This window comes from Helianthus annuus, chromosome 14 (assembly GCF_002127325.2).
Source record: "Helianthus annuus cultivar XRQ/B chromosome 14, HanXRQr2.0-SUNRISE, whole genome shotgun sequence".
NCBI classification, from domain to species: domain Eukaryota; kingdom Viridiplantae; phylum Streptophyta; class Magnoliopsida; order Asterales; family Asteraceae; genus Helianthus; species Helianthus annuus.
The window spans coordinates 150,748,493-150,768,206 of NC_035446.2; the positions used below are offsets into that span (position 1 = coordinate 150,748,493).

At 38.3% G+C, this 19,714-nt stretch overlaps 1 protein-coding gene and 1 pseudogene across 1 annotated transcript; one reads left to right on the top strand and one right to left on the bottom strand.

Annotated features, from left to right (window-relative positions):
* Positions 1-19,714, top strand: part of LOC118486583 — a 129,828-nt pseudogene that overhangs the window by 65,135 nt on the left and 44,979 nt on the right.
* On the bottom strand, positions 6,887-7,751 carry LOC118486714. The gene is made up of 4 exons (XM_035983372.1): positions 7,671-7,751; positions 7,435-7,523; positions 7,237-7,357; positions 6,887-7,121 (listed from the first exon to the last, which is right to left on the bottom strand). The coding sequence occupies exons 1-4, from the start codon at positions 7,728-7,730 to the stop codon at positions 7,050-7,052; spliced, it is 342 nt and encodes a 113-aa protein (XP_035839265.1). The 5' UTR covers positions 7,731-7,751; the 3' UTR covers positions 6,887-7,049.

The following is a 19,714-nucleotide window of genomic DNA, read 5'->3' on the forward strand; positions in this document are numbered from 1 at the left end:
AGCGGCGCCATTTTGACGTGACCGTGTCGTCCCGATCAGTCAAAAACCCAATTAAACCTAGGTAGCTAGGGTAAGTCGGGTATCGAATCCACGAAGAGCTTGTGGTCAGTATTGCACGACCTGTTCGACTAGTTAGACTATCTACAAAAATGTACAATGTGATTATGAAGATTGCTAATTTTTTTTTAAGTTTATTAGGTTGGAAAATAAATCGGAGTGACCCGACAATTGGTATTATCTAAAACACTTTTGATTAACTAAAATTGTAACTAAATTACTAAATGATTAAAACAAGAAATTAGAGACAAGTTACACACCCGGTTCGATTATTTCAAGACCTAGGGTTCCTACGTGTTTTAACTTGATTCAATTGCATATATTGATTAACGGATTACTATCACGAAGCTTAGGTGCCAATTGTTATCGACGTCATAGACAACGGACCGTAATGCACTTCGTTACCTCGGACATGTAAATCCTAACCTACGATAAGGCATAAGTGCACAAATTGATTTCGCAAAGTCAAATTTTATAATCATTCGACAATTCACAAATTCAATTCAAATGCACGACAATTATCAAAGGTTTCAAATACTAAACAATTTGTCACAAAATCACATGAAAATATAAATTCATAAACCCTAGAAATTCTTACAACAATCTATACCGAGGTGAAACCGAAGAGACTAACCGTTCATGGTCGAAGAGGCACGATCACCGGAGGATGAATACGTGCACCAAACCATAATCTTGAGTCTTGAAGGAGAGTTGAGGGTTAGGGGTTAGGGTTTGGATGGTGGAGAATGGATGAAGATGAAGTGTTTTTTTTTTCCAATGAATGGAAGTTGAAGGAATAACAAAGTGTAACTCCCCCTTTTCCAAAATTGACTTTTTCTCTAAAAAATCCCGTTTTTACCAATCAGCCAGTGTGCAGCAGATAATGCGACAATTTCTTTCCTTTCAAAACTTTATATTTGGATTCGTCTCGTGGAGCTACCCCAAATGCATATATTATAAGCCCCGAAACTCATTTTCTAGCTCAGGATAAGCCAAAATGAAGTTTGGACTGTTTCTGGCGCAGAGTTCAGCTCAGTTTTGCCTCTTTTTGCATTTTCTTCAATTATGTTCTCTCTAGCATCCGCCCAAAGCTTCAGTAATTCTCCAAAATGCACCTTAAACCCGTCAATGCCTACAAAACACAAACCATATCAAAGTAGTGTATTCTAGAAAGTAACTTCGTGTAATTAACTTAAATTAAAACCATTAAGCTAAGGAATTTTACCAACCCATCACATCCCCACACTTGTCTTTTGCTTGCCCTCAAGCAAATCTGTTTTTCACTTTCACGTGGGTCGAACAAAAAACACACTCCCCATTCCCGAGACTAAGGTTAAGGTCTATTGTCATGCACGGTTCAAACTTTTTACAATTTTCGACATATTTAGCAATAAATGATTAATCATGTTAAAGTAGTTATCCAAGATTAACCCGCCCTTAAAACTCGCAATTCATACATATCCCTCACAATGTTCACTCCACTCGGTTTACAAGTTGGCTAATTTTAATGATGTTTTAGAACTTTTAAAGTAATCACTCAAAACCGAATATAACACGTACCCGCATAGGCTTGCAACTCAATCATTTTCCACCATCGAACACGAATAGTAAGCACAAGTCATAAGGTCTTTGCAAGGGTTGTAACGGGGCTAGGCTAAATGTAGGAAATAGGATATTTTAAAGTGGCTAAAGTGATGAAAATTTGATTTTTATTACAAAATAACTCTTCTAAGCACGACTAACTACCAAAATCAAACTAGAAGGCAACAATTTTTCGCCTTTTATTTCTCAAACTAAGAACACATATTTTTGTTCTTTTCTCAACAATTTTCTATTCTTTTTCGTAACATTTTCTGATTTTTCTCCTTTTTTTTTTTGCAAGCAAACAATTCACAACTATACAAACTTGACTCCTATAATCGAATTTCCATCACACGGGATTAAAAGAAAAGGTTTAAGGTTATGGGCTAAAGGGTGGTCAAACGAAAGGTTTAGGCTCAAAGTGGGCGACTAGGGGATTTATTTGGGTAAGGATAGATAGATGGTTTTAAAAGAAAAGGTTCACCTAATGCCTTAATCATTCTCGTGCTTGTATTCGGTCTATGGTCTCAAATGGATCAAAAGTCGCAAGTTCTACGATACGTGACTAATGGTCCACTCAAACAAAGAAACATAAATATGTAATTCTATGATGTAAAAGTGGTTCAAAACCTCACATATATAAAGGGTATGGTATGTGACATGCATGATGTGCTAGTTTCTTAGGCGAATTACTCCCAAATAACCACCCGCTAAATACCCGTCATGCTATTAACTTGAACTTGACCATGACAAAAGACCAAATGGGTTGTGTCATCCCTCGTTAACTTAGTTACTTGTGCTTTTTAGATCGCTTCAAACAAAGACATTTTGAAAAAATTTTGAAATTTTACCCCATCCCCACACTTGAGGTAAACATTGTACTCAATTTGTAGTGTTTAAATGAACAGGTCAAAAATAAAAAACTTTTACTACTCCCCCATCCCCACACTTGAGGTAAACATTGTCCTCAATGTGTAAGAACTAGAGTTTTTAAAACGCACAAGGGATGTGACACGGCTAACCTCCCCAAAATTTCACCCCGGAAAATAAAATACAATTTACAATCCACTTATTTGCTAACTAAAAAACAAAAGTAAAAAGAAACGTATGCACCTGATTTTTGAGCTCATTCCTCGTGTGCTCTTCTTCTCTTCAAGAAAGCGATCGTCCCACGGACATAATGTACCTACAAATCTTAACCCTTGTGTAGAAGTATGCTTCTCACAACCATTAAAATTTATTAGCAACCTAGTTTTACCACTTTTATGAAAATATTACCAAGCCATACAATAATTTACTTTAATTTATGTGGGAAAAAATATTTTACAACAACAATAAACCTAACTCACTTTCGTAGGAATCACGGTTGCATTCAGCGTATGCAGCAAGCCCTTTTAAACCTCACGATAGCTCGTGAGGACGAGTAGGTCTCGTGAGGGTTATGTAGGGAATACACCCACAACGTTCATTTAACTAAGAAAAAAAATAAAATGAATAATAGTACAAACTCTACAACAACCATATACCTGATTTGTCTCTCATGGTGGTCGAAGTGAACATTTGCCTACCGAGTTTCCAACATGCGCTCGGTAGTTGACTTGCCAGTTCCACATTTGCATCCAAACGATTGGTATGAAAATTGAAACACTTATGTGGGGCCACTTCATGATAGCTTGAGCGAGATCTTGCCATCTCACCTTTCTTTCCTTCAATCTCACGCTCTTTTCCCCAACTTTATCATAGTCAGGATACACTACGATTACCTCTGTTACTACTTCTTTGAAAGGTGTTATGTCTTCATTTAAATTTAAACACTCGTTATCTTGCTTTGGAAGATCCATAACCTCTTCCACCACATCACCATCTACCATGGTACCACTAGTCAACACCTCTTGTTCCCGTCTAAGTTGGGCAACTCCTCAGTTAGTTTACCAACTTGCACAACCAAAGCCTCAAATGATTTGTTTCTTATCTCGTCTTCCCTTTTCATTTCCACCATCAAGTCCATGATTGCATCAAACTTAGAGTTTACTGAATCTTGAGGCTCCTCGTATGCTAGCTGAGGGTATTCATAATAATAGTCGTCATACTCCTCCTGGTAACTTGGGAAACGTGGCATCTCGGGTTCATAACTATCATAATCCCACTTTGGCTCATAATTGTTGATGACATTTGACTGATGGTATCCCTGATATGAAGGTGGCTTGTAACCGGACTTTATTTTTCCTTTCCAAAACACTAGATCTTTCCAAAACACTAGGCAATCTTCATGTATGTGAACTTTTCCACAACAAGCGCATGACTGGTAATCTTCGCTTTCTTGCTCTGGTGGTGGAGGTGGTTCAAAGTTGGGATAACAGAAGGGTATCCCGTCATCATCATAGCAAACCCTCACATATCCTTTTTCTCGCCTATATTCAGAGCAATACCTCCCACGATTTCCGTATTTAACTTCAAACGTCGGGCAATCCTCAACCCAGTGACAGTTGCTCCCACAACATATACATGGGTCATCATCTACCCAATTCATGGTGAAATAAGGTGCTTGCAAAACATATACCTGTACAGACAAAAGTCGACTACCCAAAGTAAAATCAAATAGAAAAAAAAAGAAAGCATACTAAAAACTAAAATTAATTTTTTTAAGATTTAAAACTACCCAATATAAACAAATCAAACGAATAATGCAATACTAAGCGCACTAGCTCCCCGGCAGCGGCGCCATTTTGACGTGACCGTGTCGTCGTCCCGATCAGTCAAAAACCCAATTAAACCTAGGTAGCTAGGGTAAGTTGGGTATCGAATCCACGAAGAGCTTGTGGTCAGTATTGCACGACCTGTTCGACTAGTTAGACTATTTACAAAAATGTACAATGTGATTATGAAGATTGCTAATTTTTTTTAAGTTTATTAGGTTGGAAAATAAATCGGAGTGACCCGACAATTGGTATTATCTAAAACACTTGTGATTAACTAAAATTGTAACTAAATTACTAAATGATTAAAACAAGAAATTAGAGACAAGTTACACACCCGGTTCGATTATTTCAAGACCTAGGGTTCCTACGTGTTTTAACTTGATTCAATTGCATATATTGATTAACGGATTACTATCACGAAGCTTAGGTGCCAATTGTTATCGACGTCATAGACAACGGACCGTAATGCACTTCGTTACCTCGGACATGTAAATCCTAACCTACGATAAGGCATAAGTGCACAAATTGATTTCGCAAAGTCAAATTTTATAATCATTCGACAATTCACAAATTCAATTCAAATGCACGACAACTATCAAAGGTTTCAAATACTAAACAATTTGTCACAAAATCACATGAAAATACAAATTTATAAACCCTAGAAATTCTTACAACAATCTATACCGGGGTGAAACCGAAGAGACTAACCGTTCATGGTCGTTCATGGTCGAAGAGGCACGATCACCGTAGGATGAATACGAGCACCGAACCATAATCTTGAGTCTTGAAGGAGAGTTGAGGGTTAGGGGTTAGGGTTTGGATGGTGGAGAATGGATGAAGATGAAGTGTTTTTTTTTTTTTTTTTTTTTTCCAATGAATGGAAGTTGAAGGAATAACAAAGTGTAACTCCCCCTTTTCCAAAATTGACTTTTTCTCTAAAAAATCCCGTTTTTACCAATCAGCCAGTGTGCAGCAGATAATGCGACAATTTCTTGCCTTTCAAAACCTAATATTTTGATTCGTCTCGTCGAGCTACCCCAAATGCATATATTATAAGCCCCGAAACTCATTTTCTAGCTCAGGATAAGCCAAAATGAAGTTTGGACTGTTTCTAGCGCAGAGTTTAGCTCAGTTTTGCCTCTTTTTGCATTTTCTTCAATTATGTTCTCTCTAGCATCCGCCCAAGGCTTCAGTAATTCTCCAAAATGCACCTTAAACCCGTCAATGCCTGCAAAACACAAACCATATCAAAGTAGTGTATTCTAGAAAGTAACTTCGTGTAATTAACCAATTAACCGAAATTAAAACCATTAAGCTAAGGAATTTTACCAACCCATCAGGAGGATATTTCAGCTTATGTGTTTATGGCAGTTGAAATGGAAGATTCTAATGAACCTTTATCTTTCAAAAAAGCAATTACTTCAAAAGAAAAAGAGAAGTGGAAGGAAGTTATCAAAGATGAGATCAAGTCACTACATAATAATCAAACTTGGGTATTGACTGAGAACCTATGGGGCAGAAAGTTATACCATATAAATGGAGTTGAAGGAATTCCAGAAGTTGAAGGCCCAAGATTCAAAGCCAGATTAGTAGCTAAAGGGTTTACACAAAGATTAGGTGTAGACTATAGTGAGATATTTCCCCTGTTGTTAAACAGTCTTCAATCAAAATAATGCTAGGTCTTACTGCAGTCATTGATTTAGAGCTAGAACAATTGGATGTTAAAACAGTTTTTCTGCCTGGTAATCTAGAAGAGAAATACATGAGCCAACCTTTGGGATTTGAAGAACCAGGAAAGGAAGATATGGTCTGTTTATTGAAAAGATCATTTTATGGGTTGAAACAATCACCTAGACAAAGATCATTTGGGCAGGAATTGGGGACGAAGTTTAAAGATGATGTGGTTAGGTGTGATAACCAGGGGCAGTTCAATTGTATTAAAATAAAATGTTCCGTGAATGAACAAAGCATATTAATGTTAGACTTCATTTTATTCGTGAAGTGGTGAAGTTGAAGTTGAGAAATTCATAACAAAAGATAATGATGTTGATATTATGAGGTTGAGGTAAGAAATCTTATAACAATGGAGTCCGTCGACCGTCAGCTCTTATAGCAATGTTGGAGGACAAAGTTCAGAAAGAATTCAGATAGAATAGATAGATTCAATTCAAAGTTAGGTGCTTCTCATTCCATATCTGATATAAAGTACAATTGAGAGAATAGCATATTTAGGACCAACTACAAGTTAGTTATTCGTTGATCACAAAGCTACAACTGAGCCCTTCAACTATTACCAATTGACAACTATATGATATTCATCACAGTTACTTTCCCTTCTATCGATTCCTAAATGTTTCGTAGTAAATAATCATTAAATTTCAAATATGATGACTATTAAATAGCTATGTTAAATATTGTCACATACAAGGCACACATGATAAAATAAAAAGAATCATTATATTCCATATGGTAGAGAGAGATTCAATCAAAAACATTTTCCTTAATGTGAATTTTTTTACATTGTAATACACCACAACATATATTCCACCCTCAACAACACCTCTACTCCCTGCACATCATATCATGTATTGTATATGGATGTAGTGGCTTGCTTGTATTACAAACATCATATCATGTAATTGTATTTTATATGGATATAGCTGTATGCTTGTATTACATACATACATTTGTAGTTCCAGGGTCTATCCTCTTTCATGATTGCCCATCTTCACCATCTCCTTTCTTGCAAAGGTGCTTTTGGGAAATCGTTAATAAAGATGCATTCTATTCAAAAAACATCATTAATTGTTACATTAGCCTTAACAACGCATTCATTAAAAATGGAAAACAATATAAAAGAGTGCAGTATGTATGTATGTATGATTGTCCGTATACCCACCATGGTTCCAGCAACAATGGTGCCATTAAGCGGATGAATGGCACAAGATGTAACACGTTTAGATAGCGGCACAAAAACGCTTTGCTTATGCTTGACAGTCTCCCGATGACTCTTTGAATCACTACAGGAATAATGGCAGTTAAAAATAAGATCAAAGTTTAGCTTTGATGGTAAAAGAAAAGGTGGGACGTTTCTTACTCATAATCTACATGGCATGGGGAGCTGCTGGGTGGATAAAAATCTAAAAGGTGAAGTCCATTGCTAGATGTTGACGCAACTGCATATATCTGCACATAGGTATGTACTAACTCAAACATACATGCTTCTTTCCAGTAACGAATTAAATAATAAACACATAGCGCAATTATTGAATTTGATGCTGGGAATTTAGCAGTGGTGTCATGGAGCTAAATAGGTAAAAATAAATGTCTTACTGAATGTTCAGGAAGCCATGCGGGTTTCCTTGGGGGCGGATAGAGGGAATCCGGCACCATACAACATACATGATTTCCTAATTTGATAAACAAACATGCTAGATATTACGAACTTTGAATTATGAAAATATATAACGAAAAAGAACATGTAAAGAACATAGAAAAACTTAGAAAGACTAACATCCAAGGAGGAAGGGGAGGGCAATGGATATGTGACACTCGGTAATTATGCATATCCAAAACACCAGACCTAAAATTCATATAGCAACAAGGTCACTTTAAAACACAAAAGAAAAAAATATACAAAAGAAACACATTGATGAAGACATCAAAGGTATTTAAACGACAAATGAATTTATTTCTTAACTAACTTACCAACCATCATTAAGATGGAATCCCAGCTGATATGGACAGGATGAATTAATGTTGATTGACTGTATTCCCTTTCGTCGGATATAAGTTCTTGATTGTTCCTGCACCATACAACATACATGAATCAAAAGAATATAAACCCAATTAATTAAAGCAGATTTGAAATAAAATAAGAAAAAGGTGTAATAATAACTTCTCATACCACTAAAGGTCCAATTTCGTTCAGCATAGGTTCTAAGTTTACTGATGTTAGAGGAGAAGAGTGTACCTGCCAGGGAAGACGTTTATTATCAACGAAGAATTTATTTCAACTTATGTGAAATTTATAAAAGCAGAAAAGATAAACAACCTCCTTGTCACTTTGAAAAACAGTTGATGATCTTCCACCGCGTAGTCTACGTAGATCCCATATATATATATAAACCCACTCTCACTAGCACCATATACACACTGATACATAAATATGAGGTAAGTGTTGATAGATGCAATTGGAGAAAGTTAATATTCCACAAAAATGAATATGTAACACATATTTGTTGTAATGTATATTAAATATGTAATTTTTTATACTTGATCTCCAAGTGACTGGATGCTAGTAAGGCCGATTCTCTTCTTAGTTGTGAGCACCCTTTGTGGATGCACACTCGCTCTTCTGTCCCACATACTTATTGCTCCACTTATGTCAGAAGCAAGTACCCTATTCAACGTATCATGACAGGTACACTTGTCAATTCAATTAATAAAACTGTGACAAAAATATTAAAAAAGCATGCAGTGATTACTAAGTTTTTAGTTATTAATAAATATCAAGGAGTTTTATTCGAACCTTGTCCCATCATTTAGAAAGGCTATATCAGATAAGCCCTTGGACACAAAAACACTTGCAGGAGGCCTCCTACTTAGTACCTTCAGATTTATAAACAGGACAAACTGAAGTTATTAGGATTCTCTTTGGAAGTTTATGTTGTAAATACTATGTTTGGTTGGCAAATGACTTGCTAAAAATGAGTATTTCCATATCATGAGAACTGAAAGGAAAAAAACATACCTGAACTTCTTGGGAATACCCAATGTCAAAGATAGTAAGTTCATCGGGGATGTATATGCAATCTGTTGAACTCAAGCGTTAAATCACACCCCTTACAATGGTACAACGTATAATAGCAAGACCAAAACAGCATATGCTACACCAAAAGCAGCATTCTTATATTCATTGAAAGTCTTAGGTTTCATAACTATATAGAGAAGGAAACTTCTTTAATGAAAATCAATTGTGCACATAACGATTGCTTTTGGAAAAATGTGACTTCACTAAATTACTGAAAACAAACTGCAGTAAATATAATTATTGTAATATACTAGAGTATAAAACATGTACTTTTGTATAGGAAAAGGGAAAATTATAAAGAAAATGCAGTTAAAACGCACCTCATCTTGATTAGAAGGATTCCAGCGAACAGCGCTGATACTGTTATATAAGCCGCCACCAAATAGAGAAAAGTGCTGCAGCTGTTTCTTCTCATCCTTCCCTTCGTCTATAACAAACAAAAAAAAACAAATTGTCAAATCCCGCCTTAATTAATAATTGAGATGTAAGTGTGGGCAAACAAATTAAAATGCATCCATGTGATGAATGCTAAACACGTCTTTGAATTTAAGCACATGAAGGCACAGCTATGAACGGCTTATTGAGTCAGAATATTGCTTATGTTTTATTATGAACGGCTTATTGGGTCAGAATATTGTTTTAGTATGAGGCTTATTGGGCTAAAACTGTTTATGGAACATGCAGACTAATCTATTTTTATTATTTTATCTATAATAAATGAAAATAATTTGGGCGCATGTTAGAAGATGAGGGCTACAATTCTTTTGTTTTCCCGCCCAAACTCCGTCAGCTTTTTTTGTGACACTATCCAAAACACCAGACCTAAAATTCATATAGCAAAAAACCTTAGCAGTGGTGTCATGGATCTAAATACTGGATTCTATCTGAGTGATGATGGCAGTAGCGGTGACATCGTATAATGGTTTTACAGAAGGTGGTGGATATATAGGGGGGGGGGGGCATGCATGTTGGCATAAGGCTTACGGGCTCAAAATATTGTATTGGTGCGAGTCTTATTGGGCCAAAAATTGTTTGTGAAATACTAGTGCTAATACCCATCAGACCTGTGTTAATAATACAATGTGATGTGTACAAACATTTTTAATATAATTAATAAAATTGAAATATCTATTTGTATGGATAATGAAAACAATGTAATTTTTTAATTTCTAAATACTTCATCTTACTGAAATTAAAGGGACATTTTTAGAGGATTTTAAAGAGTTAGTAAAATGTTTTTGGTTTGCTCAAAATTGAAATTTGAAATTTTTGGTCTGAATCTTGTTCTAAAGTAACTGAAATTTCAGATTTTTAGAGCATGATTCAAACCTAATCCCCATCCCTAGCCAAAAGTATGATGCAATTAAAATTAGTAAAAGCAATTTATAAATTTTCCAAAAAACTTAGGTAACGATCTTACCTAAAACAATGGATCAGCCAATCAGGATGAACAACACACGATCTTGAACGTGTTTTTGAATCTAAAGCAGAGAAAAACGTCGTCCGGATGCTTCAAAGGGAAGCAAATAATTATATAGAAATCAAACGCCATGGGTTACAAGTCTTCAAGGTTTTTGCCTTCCGCTCGTTACCAAACAATGGATCAGAACATTTGGATTTGGTAACTGTATGAACCCTAGATCCACATTGACGGAACTTAGCGAGCTTAAATAGAAGGGATTATGACTATTTGGGAATTCAACCCCAAACTGAGCCCTAAACAAATATGAATGAATTACGGGCCCAATTTTTCCTAGATTCCATCCATGCCACAAATGGCCCAATTGGATATATCAAACAACACAACTTCTCAACTTGGGCCCATAAAACAATACATCTTCTAAACTTGGGCCTATAATTGGTATCAAAAACCAACATATACATATCTATACATTTATGATAATGCAAGCAATACAATATATCTATACTAATCACATCAAGTTGATTTTTTCCCTTATAACATTATCTTCTAGCAGCCAAACATTTCCATGGCTAGCATTAACTCTTTTACTATTGTTGACTTTTTACCAACGTTGACGTTTTGACAAGAATTGAGTATTTGGCCATCGTTGCTTTTTTTTTTCTCTTAACTAATAATCAGGTTCTTATTCCCAACAAATAGTTATGAAATGAGAACGATCCAAGCATTCATAATACGTAACATACCAAAAAAATAAAGTCAAGCGCAAACGAATCAGAATGAAGTTGGTGCATATGTTTTAAGTAACTACATAACAAATTCACACCTTAGCCGCAATGAACTATACACTCCAAAGGCATAATTAAGTTAGTTTGCGTTTTAAGTAAAGATAAATGAGGGTGAGGGATCTAGTCAAGTACCATTTCCCTCGGCTTTGTTAGATCCGGGTAAGAAAATTTTCATTTCAAAACGGGGTCCTCAAAAAGAGGAAATGTGGGAGGTTTTTAAACAAGTCAAAATTAATCTTCCTTTACTTGAAGCAATCAAACAGGTACTCGCTTACGCCAAATTTTTAAGGGAATTGTGTACCCAAAAGAGGCAACAAAAAGTGCCTAAATTGGTAGACTTGACGGAGCGGGTAAGTGTGGTCTTGACAGGAGATCTTCCTCCTAAGCTACAAGATTCGGGAACGCCTCTCATAAACATCCAAGTGGGAAATTTTCAAACTGCAAGGGCGTTATTGGATCTTGGAGCCAGAGTAAGTATCCTACCGGGAGGGGGGGGGGTTATATGACCAATACGACTTTGGTCCATTGAAACGGGTTTAGACAACGGTGGTATTAGCCGATTTGTCTCACAAACTTCCTCAGGGTATTGTACGGGATGTGATAGTTAAGGTTGATGAGTTTTATTATCCCGTGGATTTTCTTGTGTTAGAATACTCATCCGCGGACCCAATTCAACAACAAAAGGTTATTTTGGGTCGGCCGTTTTTAAACACCGCACATGCCGTTATTGATTGTCGATATGGTACGGTCGACATGACATTCGGTAATAGAAAGATGAGATTAAATGTTTTTACTAATGGTACTAACGTTTATGTTGATGAGTGTTTTCTAGCAGATTTCATAGATTGATATGACCCGAAGGAGTTCGAGGAAGAGATTTTGGGTTCTTGTGTTTGTGATATGTCTTTGCAGGTGCATGCATGTGATTTTGAAAAGGAAGAGAAGGATCAAGAGGCTCTTGCGGTGAAAGAAGGAAGACCGCCATGGACCCACCAAATAGACACTCTACCGGTGGAAATTGATTCGGGCACAAAGCCTTCTTTGGAATGTCCACCAAGTGTGGAATTGAAAGAGCTACCAAAGCACTTAAAGTATGCATTTTTGGGGGAGAATGACACATTACCGGTGATCATTGCTTCTAATTTGGCGGTGGCTCAAGAAGAGGAGTTGATAGGGGTGTTGAAGGCTCACAAGGCGGCAATCGGGTGGACAATAGTCGATTTAAAGGGTATTAGTCCATCCATTGTGATGCATAAAATCATTACGAGTGAAGATGCAAAGCCGACCCGTGAAACACAAAGAAGGTTGAACCCGAACTTGAGAGAGGTGGTCAAGAAGGATGTAATCAAGTGGTTGGATGCAGGGATCATTTATCCCATTTCGGACAGTGCGTGGGTAAGTCCGACTCAGGTAGTGCCTAAAAAATCAGGCATCCGGGTAATAAAAGATGAACAAGGTGAGCAAATTGCCACCCGCCCGGTAACCGGGTGGCGAGTTTGCATTGACTATAGAAAATTAAATGTCGCTGCCTCCAAAGACCATTTCCCGTTACCCTTCATTGACCAAATAATTGAAAAACTTTCTGGTCAAAAATACTATTGTTTTTTGGATGGGTACTCGGGTTATAACCAAATTGCTATTCACCCGGACCACCAACACAAAACCACGTTTACATGTCCATATGGTACATTTGCTTTTCGGCGAATGCCATTTGGACTATGTAACGCCCCTGCCACATTCCAAAGATGTATGATGAGTATATTTTCGGACATGGTTGGGGAATCTCTTGAAGTGTTTATGGATGATTTTTCCATCTTTGGCCCAAGTTTTGACTCTTGTCTCGATGAGTTAGAAAGAGTTTTAAAAAGGTGTGTTGAGACAAACTTGGTGCTACGTTGGGAAAAGAGCCATTTTATGGTTAAAGAGGGTATTGTGTTGGGGCACGTGATATCGGACCGGGGAATGGAGGTAGACAAAGCAAAAATTCGGGTAATTTCATCTCTACCCCCACCAAAGAATGTTAAGGGGGTGAGATCATTTTTGGGACACGCGGGGTTCTATAGAAGGTTTATTAAAGGTTTTAGTGTAATTACAAAACCTTTATGCAACCTATTATTGAAAGATGTTCCATTTGATTTTACTGACGAATGTTTGCAAGCGTTTCATGTGTTGAAGGAACAGTTGGTGAAGGCTCCTATCTTGCAACCACCGGATTGGTCAAAGCGTTCGAAATTATGTGCGATGCTAGCGACACGACCATTGGAGCGGTTTTGGGTCAAAGGGTCGACAAGAAACCGGTGGTGATCTATTATGCAAGTAAAATTTTGTCCGAGGCGCAACTGAATTACACCACAACCGAGAAAGAATTATTAGCGGTGGTGTATGCCTTGGACAAGTTTAGATCCTACATTTGGGGGAGCAAGGTGATCGTGTATTCGGATCATAGTGCCGTTCGATACTTAATGGAAAAGAAGGATGCAAAGCCCCGGTTGATTCGTTGGATGCTTTTGTTGCAAGATTTCGATCTCGAGATTCGGGACAAAAAGGGGTGTGAAAATGTTGTAGCGGATCATTTGTCCCGGATCCCATTGGAAGGTGTTGATGACCCGAGCGAAATTAATGAACGGTTTCCTGATGAACAATTGTTAGTCGTTTCTACTTTTGTTGCACCTTGGTATGCCCATTACGTGAACTATTTGGCCAAAGGTGCAATTCCGAATCATTGGACGAAGAAGAGACGACAACAATTTCTTAGTCAAGTGAAACAGTATATTTGGGATGAACGGGATTTGTTCAAAATCGGACCCGATCAAGTGATACGAAGATGTGTTCCCGAAACTGAAGTTTTAGAAATTTTGACCCATGCTCATTCATCGGCATGTGGAGGGCATTTTAGTGGGAATAAGACAGGTTATCGGGTGCTATCTAGTGGGTTTTATTGGCCCACGATTTTCAAGGATTCCTGCGAGTATGCCCGAAATTGCATAAATTGTCAAAGAGTGGGAAGCATTTCGAAGCGGGATGAAATGTTGTTACAACCAATTTTGGTGGTGGAGGTATTTGATCTTTGGAGAATAGACTTCATGGGTCCTTTTCCAAACTCAAATGGGTTTTTGTATATATTGGTTGCGGTTGATTACGTTTCGAAATGGATTGAAGCTATCGCTACGAGGACCAATGATCATTCCGTTGTATGTAAGTTTGTGCAATCCAATATTTTTGCTCGATTTGGTGTGCCTAGGGTGATAATAAGTGATGGCAGTTCACATTTCAAGAACTTCAATTTTGGGAAATTGTTAAAAAGATACAATGTGAATCACTGTGTTGCTACACCGTACCATCCGCAAACAAGTGGACAAGTTGAAGTGTCCAACCGTCAAATTAAAGAGATTCTAATGAAGACGGTAAGAACGGATAGAAAAGATTGGTCGACCAAACTTGATGATGCATTGTGGGCTTATCGAACAGCCTACAAAACTCCACTTGATACAACTCCTTATCGAATGGTGTATGGAAAGGGGTGTCATTTGCATATGGAGCTAGCACATCGGGCATATTGGGCAATTAAAACGGTGAATGCAAACTATGACGAAGCGGGTCGAGCGAGAAAGCTACAATTGAACGAGATTGAGGAAATACGGGATCAAGCCTATGAGTGTGCATCCGCATACAAAGACAAACTGAAGAAAGTTCATGATGCAAAGATAAGGAAAAAGAACTTCGAAGTGGGTCAAAAAGTGTGGTTGTATAATTCAAGGTTGAAAATGTTCGTGGGAAAACTCAAGAGCAAGTGGATGGGTCCTTATGTTGTCCGAAGAGTGGGGAGATTCGGTGATGTCGATATACAAGATGAACAAACAAATAAACAACAAACGGTGAACGGGCATCGACTCAAACCGTATTTGGAAGGTAACGACATCAACAATCTTGAGCTCGACAAAGTGGGTTACATTCTACGCCCATTGGATGACGAAGAAACTTGAAAGAGGCCCAGGTTTGGTGTTTGTAAATATTTAGTTTAGTTTGTTTCGGTTTGAATAAGTTCCGTTTAAAACCGGGTTTCGAAACAAGTGTGGGGAAATTTTTTACGAATTTCCGAACATAGTGTTGAAGACAACACGGGTTTTTAACGGGGGGTAGGGATAATTTTTATGTTTTCGAAAATTTATAAACACATAAAAAATAAAAAATTTATAAAAGCTAAAAAAAACACATAAAACAGCTTTTGACCGCCCCCCTTATGCCAGTACCCGCCGTAAGCTACGGTGGGGGGCGTAGCTTACGGCGGCTCCCAAACAAAAACAACCCTACGCCGACAACATACTGTCTTACTTACGGCATACCCTTTTTCACCCAGTTCTCACCGTACCTACGACGGGTGTCGTAGGCTACGGCACCGAGTGAGGACAAATGGTCCCTCCTGTCAGCAATTACATTAAAAAAAAATATTCGAAAACAATTAATAATAATAATAATACTTTAATAATAATAAAAACTCCCAATTCTCCCCAACCACACATCGATCATTCACCCTATCCACACAATTTCTTTCTTTCTTCTTCTCCACTAAGAACCCTAGTTCTTCATCACCTTCAAAACTTCATATCTCTCTCAAATGTTGTCCAAATCTAGTGATTTTTGAGTCCATCTTGGGTGAAATTTCACAAGGATTCTAGATTTATACTCATATCTCGAAGAATCCTTTGTTTTTGGTCAGATTTAAGCATAGGGGTGCCGAAAATTTTAATTTTGGGGTTTTTGTGGGTTTTTGTGTGAACTTCAAGAGCTTGTTATTCTCATCTTCTACCACACTAAGGTATGCAATTTCTTGTCATTCTTTGAAGTACCATGAGGTTGTAAGTTTTCATTATGTTTTTGCTTACACACTTGCTTGTATGAGATAGATGGTAGGATGTTGTGAACCGTTGAATGTATGGGTATAAATGTGTTTGATGTCTAGTGATAATTTTTGAAAAAAAAATATGAATTTTAGAGACATCATGGCGAATTTTTATTCGAAAGGATGAACTTTTGGTTTTTGTACATTAATACCCACAACATGAAGCAAGTGTGGGGAAGATTGGGAAGTTGAACTAACTTGAATTGTCTTGTGTGGTCTATGAATGTTTGTAGGTATGGTGAAGACAAAAGGTAAATCGGTTGCAGGGTCGTCTAGCCAACCGCAAAGGGAAGAGGAACAACCAAAGAGGTGGAGATTGACACGGGTTGGTGACCCGGATTCGGAGGAGGATGCACCTCTAAGGGGTCCTAAGCCGGATTGGACATCCGGTTCACTCTTAGACCAACCCGCGGAATGGAGAGAGGATTTGTTCCATGAGCAAATGAACAATTTGAAGCAACGGGCTGAAGCATTTATTTGTGAAAAGGAGATCCGAGAGGTCGATTTCGGGCCGTTTGGGATAACGGCAAAGTTCAAGGAATTGGGTTGGGGTGCAGCTTTGAAGTGTTATGATGGCGAGGTGAAGAAGATGTATGACACTCAGATTCAAGAGTGCGTGGCCTCACTCGAATGTCCCCCGTTTAAGGCCCCAAGCAAGATGAGGCTCGTTGGATGGTGTAACGGGGTAAAAGTTGAGATGTCTTATGAATCATTGCGCCGAATAGAGAAGTTTGACGACCAACCATCAAATCAATATATCTACCCGAGTCTCAAAGATCTCTATCACGAGCCCGACCAGCATCCGCAATGGCAGAATATGCTTTATTACCTTTTCCTTCCGGGTACGACACATGGGAAGTTGTATAGACGCAACTTGAGAATGGAAGCAAAGTTTTTGACATTGTGCATGTACAATGTTATCCCAAGGCGGGGTGACAATTTCACACCCCCAAAATCCAATCGCGGAGTATCACCGCTTGGTGGCTTGATCTTGGTCAGTCACGCCTCCAAGCGGTGATACTCCGCGAGTGGATTTTGGGGGTGTGACAGACAAGATGGAGGTTCGGTTTCAAGAGGTGCCGATCCTGTATATGATGATGCATGGTACTCCCAAGGTTCCCTTTCGATTTCTAGTGTTGAACAACATCTAGTTGAGCAGAAATAGTGGAGAAAGAAAGATTGTGCCTCATTACCGGTTGATCACAGCATTGCTGAAGAAATATGGGGCAATTAAAGGTGATGAAAAAGGTTCTTACAAGAGGTTTAGACCATTTGACCTCAAGAATCTGGGGCCAGGTTGGGAGTATAAGGAATCGGAGAGGTATCATAAGCTGAAAACAGATGGGAGGAGATGGAGAGTCATTAAAGTGGATACGAGACCGTTACGACCGGATGAGGCTGATGAGCCCGAAACGATAGATGAGGAAGTTAGTGGTGATGACGACTACCATGAAGACACGTTCATGGTTGATGCTCAGGTAGGGGGTGCTGGCCCAGCGGGAGTTCAGGGAGCAGGTGTGCAATCTGGTTATGTGGGGAGTGCATTTGATTACGCACAGCAGGTCTATGATCCCTATTGGGCCCATTCGGGGAATATAGGTCAAATTATTGAACAGAGGCGGCCACCCACTTTTGGTGAATGGAGTGAACCAAACCAGATGCTCTTTGATCAGCAAACTTTCATGGGGGCAAGTATGGAGAGAGCCTTGAAGCAGAGTTACGATAGAAATCAGCAATGGAACCGTGCTATTATGTATGCCCATGAAGAAGAAGAAGTGAACAACCGCTACTTAGACGACCGCCAAAGACGCTTGCATGATCAGTGGCATGCGGGCCAACCTATTGAAGCGGACCCGCCAGTTGTGGACTATACCACATTGCCACCACATGATGATAGTGCATCGTGTCCCACCCCACCATTGCTTCATTCTCAGTGGGTGGATCCACACGCCATGAGCTATCAACAAGCGCGGGTCAAAGTGGCGATCAAGGAAGCAGCAGTAGCAGCGGAGCATTTGGCTTTGGCGAGTGGAATGATATGATGACATCCATCTTCGGGCCTCCACAGCCGAAGTACTACTAGCCAGGTCGTGTTCTGTTCCTTTATATATTTGTGTATATTGTTATCTCATATGTTTATGTTATGGTTGGGAGGTAGGGTGGCGTTTTGATGTTGATGTGTTTTTGTTGGGGTGTGAAAGTTGGTGGTGTTTTTAGTTATAAAAATATAAAAAAATATACAAAAAGAAAGTTGGGATTTGAGAGTATTAGCGGAAGCTAATGTTGATTGGGTAAAAGCGATCCTTCCCTCAAAACCATACATTGGGACAATGTATCCCAAGTGTGGGGATGGGGAAAATTTTTGCGATTTTAATTTTTTATTTTTATTTTTTTGTAAATCCAAGCGGAAATTATCAAAATTTGAAAACTTGATGTTGTTCCACTTGACACACCGACACCCATTCCTAGTCTTTTCTTGGTGAGATTTTGTGCCACATATGATTGTTATTGATATTTCTTTGTTTGAGTGGCGGTGTGTGTAGTGTGTTAATAGAACTTGTGTACGAATCCTTGTTAAATCCTAAAATTAGCATGCTTTTGAAAATGATAGGGGACTTTTAGGAAGCCTCGTCTAGATGTGTGCGAGTGCGGGATTGGTGGGTTGGACCTCATACTTTACATATATGAGCTTGGTATTGTGACGGGTGGGGGTTTGGTCCTTAGAAAGCCATGTTTGAGCCTTAGACCATTCGATTGTAACCCCAGCCTACTTCCTACAAAATTTTACCTTTTGAGACGACCCGGTTTAGGAGATTTAGTATGTAATATTGATGTTCTTGCATATATTGTTGAAGTTTGAAGTATAAAAAGATAAATAAATAAATAAATAAATAAATAAATAAAGGAGAAAACATGAGAAAAATGCAAAAAGAAGCATGTAGTAGTAATAGAAGTGGAGAAGTTTATGATGTTTTGTATATAGTTGATGTTGCTTTGTTTAGTAGTAGAAATAAAAACCGGGTCAAATCAACTAGCTCTTTCATATGTAATCCACCATTTTCCTACCTTCGCACCTAGCCCCGTTACAACCCGTAAGTTCCTTTGATTCTTAAGCATGTTTAGCAATTGTTAGGAGTAGACTTGATTTTTATACAAGCTTATTGTCGCACACACACACGCATTGAGTGGTTTAGCATTATATGCTAATATTTCTGGTCACCGAGAGTTCTTGTGAGGGGTGTGTCTTGTGGTATGATTAGAAGTTAGTAGAAGGACGGCACGCTTAGCTTGGTTTGCATGATTGATCGCTTGTGGTTGAAATAATTTTTGAATGGATTGTTTGGGACAAGCAACGTGTAAGTGTGGGGATGTGACGGGTGGTCCATAGGACAACCCTTAAGAGCCTTAAAACGATTAAAATCCCATGCTATACACGGTTAATTGCTTGAACTTGGT

Bases quoted from the DNA above. Each gene is read 5' to 3' on its own strand.
- LOC118486714 (XM_035983372.1), bottom strand. From the start codon at position 7,730: ATGGTGCCGGATTCCCTCTATCCGCCCCCAAGGAAACCCGCATGGCTT. The intron at 7,524-7,670 runs GTAAGACATTTA...ACCTATGTGCAG, and splicing joins CATGGCTTCCTGAACATTCA to ATATATGCAGTTGCGTCAAC. The intron at 7,358-7,434 runs GTAAGAAACGTC...TTATTCCTGTAG, and splicing joins CCATGCCATGTAGATTATGA to TGATTCAAAGAGTCATCGGG.